Source organism: Mesoplodon bidens (assembly GCF_964165515.1).
Source record: "Mesoplodon bidens genome assembly, chromosome: 1".
Lineage (NCBI taxonomy): Eukaryota > Metazoa > Chordata > Mammalia > Artiodactyla > Ziphiidae > Mesoplodon > Mesoplodon bidens.
This window is the reverse complement of record NC_138176.1, coordinates 124,901,103-124,907,446: the sequence shown is the minus strand read 5'-3', so window position 1 is coordinate 124,907,446 and position 6,344 is coordinate 124,901,103. Positions and strand designations below refer to the sequence as shown.

Genomic DNA, 6,344 nt, shown 5'->3' with positions numbered 1-6,344 from the left:
GGTCCTGAAGTGGTGTTCTTATGTGGAAGCATCCTTATGTAGACCTTGTGTGCCTTTGGTGGGAGGGCTGTGTTTGATGTGGATTCCAGTCACACATTTCCTTAGGGTGTGCCGGTATGGTAGCTATCACCTTGGTGTAGGGGTTGTGGCTGGTGATGGAGAAGCCTGAGCCTGTGCAGGGTGTGAGGTGGAACTTCCACTCTGTTCAGTGGCCATCTCTACCCTTTCACAGGTGGAGTCTGCTCCCAAGGTGCTGGAGCAGAATGTTGAGAATCTGGCTCGAGCTGGTTGTGTGTTCCATTTAAGTGTGTGTTTTTCCTCCTCCCTGCACTGGGGTCTTTTCCCCAAAGCAGGGGAGTACTGAAGCAAGTGGGGCTCCTGTTCTTACAGTGGTCTGATGCACTGCTTGTGTAGGCATCTGTGGCTACCTCAGACACAGCTCACATTCACATCTCTTCCCCTGTTGTGGTCACTCCAGATCTAGTGCTAGGTTGTGGCATCAAGTGGGCAAGGCTGGAGCATTTGCTCATCTGGGATTGTGTACTTGTGGTCACAGGAGTTCAGGCAGCTGTGCTGCCATCAGAAGTCTGGGCTGCTTATGGGGTGCTGTCTTAGTAAGCACCAACAACGGCCTCCGCCATCCCACCTGCAAACACCCCAGGCCACAGGTCACCTCTGCATCCCAAGATTGAATCTTTTCCCAGTTGGTGGGGAATCTCCCTAGATCCAGGGCCAAGCTGTGGTGTGGAGTGGGTGGGGTAGGAGTGTTTGCTTGGCTTGGACTGGGGAGCCCAGTGAGGCAGCAGCCACTAGGGCTGACCTCTCTCCACCCTGTCTGTTGGCAAGCCAGCACCCTTGCATTCCACACAAGTGGAGTCTAGGCTTCTCCAGACTTTCTATCTGTCCCAGCAGCTCTCCAAGCAGCCAAGGGAACTTGTCTCCTTCCTGTAGGACCCTAGAACTGGGATGCCCAGTCTGTGACTTGACCCACTCACTTCCCAGGGTGAGTATCCATCTGTGCAATCTCTCTTTTCCTCTTAGTACCCTCCCAGGGGTATTGGTCCCAAACCGGTTCTTTTTTTCCTGTCCTACTCAATTATGTGTGTATCTTACTTACAGCCTCGGTTTGTAGGAGTTCTGCCACTTTCCAGTTAGTTTTCCATGAGAATTGTTCCACATGCAGATGTATTTTTGATGTGTTTGTGGGGGGAGGTGAGCTCCAAATCATCTTGCTCCACCACCATTTGATCTTCCTCTGATCAGTGATCTTTGATGTTACTATTGCAAAAAGATTATGATTCACTGAAGGCTCAAGATGATTAGTATTTATTGCCAATAAGGTGTTTTTAAATTGAGATATGTACATTTTGAAGATGAAATATATTTGACATAAAACATTATGTAATTTAAGTTGTATAATGTATTGATTTGATACATTTATATTCAGTATATTGTAATAGGATTGTCATTTTCCATGGTAGTTCACACCTCTATCATGTCACATAATTATCATTTCTTTTTGTGGTTGGAATAATTAAGATGTAGTCTCTTAGCAAGTTTGATGATTATAATATAATATGGTTGTCCATATTCACTGTACTGTACCTCAGATCTCTAGGACTTATTTTTCTATGAGATGCCGATCTGTACCCTTAAAAGACATCTCTCCTATTCTCCTACCCCTCAGCTCCTGGTAATCACCATATTACTCTCTGTTTTTACAAGTTTAACTTTTTTATATTCCACATAAAATGGATATTATCTAGTATTTGTCTTTCTCTGTCTTTTAAAAAAATAACAAAATGACAATCTTTAGCTAGATTAACTAAGGAAGGAAGAAGACATAAATAAAATTAAAAATGAAAGTGGAGACATTATAACTGATGCTACAGAAATACATAGGCTCGTAAGAGACTACTGTGTAGAATTATATGCCAAAAATTACATTACCAAGAAGAATGAATAGATTCCTAGAAACACGCAATCTATCAAGACTGAATCAGGAAGAATTAGAAAATCTGGACAGTTATAATAAGTAAAGGTATTGAATGAGTTTCAAAAACCTCTCAACAGAAAACCCTAGGACCAGATGGCTTCACTGACATATTCTATGAAATATTTAAATAATAATTAATGCCAGTTCTTCAAAAACTCTTCCAAAAAAATTAAAGAGGAGAGAGGGAACACTTCCAAACTCATTCTACAAGGCCAGTATTACCTTGAATATAAGTCATTATCCAGGATGAATATAGATGCAAAAATTCTCATCCAAATATCAGCAAGTCAAATTCAAGAACATATTAAAAGGATTATATACCATGACCAAATGGGATTTATCCCTGGGATGCAAGGATGGTTCAAAGTACCCAAATCAGTAAGTGTAATACATTGCATTAATAGAATGAAATTTAAAATAACTTGATCATCTCAATAAATGTAGAATAACATTTGGCAAGATAGAACATCCTTTCCTGATAAAAACCCTCAACATATTGGGTGTAGAAGGAACATACTTCAACATAATAAAGATGTGATATATATAATACACACACACACATGCACACACACACAGAACTGAATGTTATTCATCTATGAGAAAGAAGGACATCTTGCCATTGTTTGACAACATGAATGGACTTTGATGGCATTATGCTAAAATTCGTGCTTTCATTCCAATCTTATTTACTCCTATAACTAAATATACATTGTGACATATATTTTGAAAATTGTAATTCTAATTTATATTTTTTTATCCTACAAGAAAATTGTGATCTTATTATAGCTATTATTTTCCAACTAAACCTCATACTATAGTTGATTTAGTGTAACAAAAAAATTATTTGAGAAAACAATTGTAATGGTGTGATGTGCACATGATAATTTATTTAATTATTGCTTAATTTTGAATATTTACATTACTTCCAGTGTTGTCTTTTATGAATTACTGCCCAAAATATTGTTTTTGCACATCTTGATTAATTTTCTCTGCATGGTTTCTTAGGAGTATATTATGAAGTCAAAGGCTATAGCATTTTTAAGATTCTTGAAGCATTTTGACAAATGTCTTAATTCTTTAAAAATTACAGAAATTTTCTGAGAACCTAATAATGAATGGAAAATTTAGTAGCTTGAAGGAATAGTTTCTTTATATAATGAAATCTTCACAATCATTGACGTATTTAAATCTTGTTTTGCAACTTAATAGCAACAGCTACTGTTACTAATTATTATCATTATCCTACTATTCATCTTTTCTTTGTCCTTATTTCTCTCCTCTTAACCTCCCTTCTTACTAACACTATCACTTTCCTGCAATGAGAACGGTGAAATCTTTCAAAAACTAGGGTTAGATAGCATAGAACTTTCACTTATCTTAGCCTTTGTTGGTGCAAATGGCATTATTTTGTTCTCTTTTTATGGCTGAGTAATATTCCATTGTATATATGTACCACATCTTCTTTTATTTATTTTTGGCTGCATTGGTTCTTCCTTGCTGTGCATGGGCTTTCTCTAGTTGTGGTGAGCAGGGGCTACTCTTTGCAGCATGCGCACTTCTCATTGCAGTGGCTTCTCTTGTTGTGGAGCATGGGCTCTGGGCATGTGGGCTTCAGTACTTGTGGCTCACAGGCTCTAGAGCACAAACTCAGTAGTTGTGGCACATGGGCTTAGCTGCTCCGTGGCATGTGGGATCTTCCCAGACCGGGGCTTGAACCCATGTCCCCTGCATTGGCATTGATAATGAAATTCTGATACTTGCATTGGTATAGAAATAAATACATGAGTTTCTAATTGGCAAGTCACTTTATCTAGCATCCCACATCTCTCTCACTGTAATTAAATATTCTAAATAAAGAACACAGGATTATTCCTATTGAAAATGCAAAGTAAGCAAAACAAAATAAATAGGAATAGGTAACCTTAGGCAGGGGGTTGGCTGGTTTGCAGTGGAGGCCTCCAACAAATTCAAAATTTGGTAGCAGTGGGAGAGGAAATTCAAAATCCCAGTATGTTCGAATGAGCCACATTTCAGCTTTCCCCATTGTCTTTAATAATGTAGTCGGTCTTCCTGGAAGGATAAACCAAAACAAAAAGAGTTAGATCAAATGATAGTATTGCCATGTGAATATAGTAGGTAGTTTTTGGAAAGGAGCTTGGAATGATATAGCCAAAGATGTGTGAAAGTGTTCTCTAATAACGCAAATATATATGTATGTGTATAGTGTACATCATATTGTATCATATTATATCATATCATATCATATAATACAGAAACCGAGCTACACAAGTAGAAACAATTTCTAAATTCTGCCTAGATACTTGTGCTACAAATATGTGTGTAACTCTTCAATCTACCTGTCTTCATTTATCAAGGCATCTAATGAGGTTTCTAGAGATTGTTTTTAAGTTAAAAAAAGAAGTTAGTAATATGGATATATAATTGCTTGGAGAAGACCTAAGTGCTTCAGTTTGTGTTTTATGACTTCCTGGAGGAGAATCTGTATGAGTAATGGGAAACAGGGTTATACCTTACCCTATAATTTAATATTTTGATAATATTTATGAAATCATTTTATATTTTCATTTCATTGTTTCACTTAGACAAAATTCTGTTACTTTATACAAACTCACCTTCCAAGGCACTAGGAAAGTTAGGACTTCATTCTACCAACTAAAAATATGATTTACCTAGTACTTGGCTGTAAAACTGATTCCATTTCTTCTCATTAAATGTCTGGAACCAAAAGTCAAAATAAATTGCATATATCATATTTTTGACCTTCTCCGTGAATGTCATGTGATCACTTAATTCTGAAAACGTAGCAGGTACGTAGGATGCTGGGAATGGAAGTCTTCCACTATACTTTTCAGCTGAATAGCCAGAAGAGAAGCGGAGACTGTACACTGAAGGTACTTTAAGTACCTCAGCCAGCAGCTCACCACAGGGTCCAACAGCATCTGCAAGAACAACATCAAACCTTGAATCATGTAGTTTTGTCATCAACTTCTTGTTCAAAACAACATCTTTACAGGTATTCATAAGCATATCAGAAAGTTCCCAAAATAAACTTCTCAATGATGAAAAATATGTCCGCAACGAATTTTTTGCCACATATGTCCATTTCTCTACCAAATGCTTGATGGCATGCTTCAAATTATCTTTAGTTAAAGACATAGGGAAAGTCTCAAACTTAATAGCAGATGGTTTGTTGGGATCAATAGGAATGGAAGCTGAAGTTGTCAGAACAGTCACCTTATGACCCCTCATGACAAGTTCATCCAGGATTGTCTTCATATTCATCCAATGACTGTATTTCATTGGCTGTGCCAGCACCTTTCCACAACTTCCAGAGCTAAAGTAGCAAGTCAGCTGTAGTAGCAGCAGAAGTGAGAGGCATTTCACAGACATCTTGTTCATATGCAATACTTTTCAAAAATTACATTATCCTTTTGCCATTGCTCATGCTTATATCCAAGGAGAAATCAATCAGGATGTTAAATTATAACCCCTGTGCCTCAAATAACTACATTATATGAATAGTCACAGCTGTGGAAATCAAGTGAAAGGGCAAAGCATAGAACACTTCATGTTTATACTGGTGTTTAATATTATTTCAACAGTGCTATTATGCATCTAAAAGTTGATGACCTTGCACACGCAAATCAGTTATGTAAAAGAGAAAAATAGTGTAACAACAGTGGCAAGTGAGAGGCTTTTGTGTCTGTAGTCCCCTTGACACAGAATTAGAGATAATGTAACATCAACAGGATGGAGGGTTAGGAGGTCCCAACACTTGTATCGCCCACAAAAGCAACAAAAACAATAAATGAGCAACTACAAACCAATGTAAATTACTTTGGGAAAGCTCTGGATTACAATAAAGAAGCAGCAGAAACCCGGCCGATTGCAAAAACTGAGGATGGCCCTGTAAAAAGCTTGGGAAAGATTTTACCTCCATCACCTCATCCTCCAGTTCAGAGCAGCTTGGCACCCACAGAAATTCCTTCAAATGGATTTCACCCCATGGGGAGAAGAAGAGCAGGAGAATCTCAGCAAGCTTCACCATCATAGAGGTTTGCAGTATTTGCTACTGAGGACTTCCAGTCTTCACCAACACTGATTACAGCAGACACAGAGCTGCCCAGATTCCCTGCTTCTGTGTCTTTCCTGAGGCTGGAAATGTTGCTGTGGTGAGATCTGACACTTGGGGCCCCATCACTCCGGTACCTTGCTTTCCCTGGTTGAGTTGCTGCAATGCCTGACTATCTATGAGACTGGAGCTCCTGCTCTGTGCCCTGCCCAGAGGTATTAAGTCAGTACTTTGTCTTGCCATAACTGGGGCAAT

At 38.5% G+C, this 6,344-nt stretch overlaps 1 protein-coding gene across 1 annotated transcript; it reads right to left on the bottom strand.

Annotated features, from left to right (window-relative positions):
* Positions 1 to 550: 550 nt before the first annotated feature.
* LOC308627349 (UDP-glucuronosyltransferase 2B4-like) lies at positions 551 to 5,547 on the bottom strand (the record flags this gene model as incomplete). The annotated part of the gene is made up of 3 exons (XM_081253393.1): positions 4,687 to 5,547; positions 3,918 to 4,066; positions 551 to 835 (listed from the first exon to the last, which is right to left on the bottom strand). The coding sequence occupies exons 1-3, from the start codon at positions 5,414 to 5,416 to the stop codon at positions 551 to 553; spliced, it is 1,164 nt and encodes a 387-aa protein (XP_081109519.1). The 5' UTR covers positions 5,417 to 5,547.
* Positions 5,548 to 6,344: the final 797 nt, after the last annotated feature.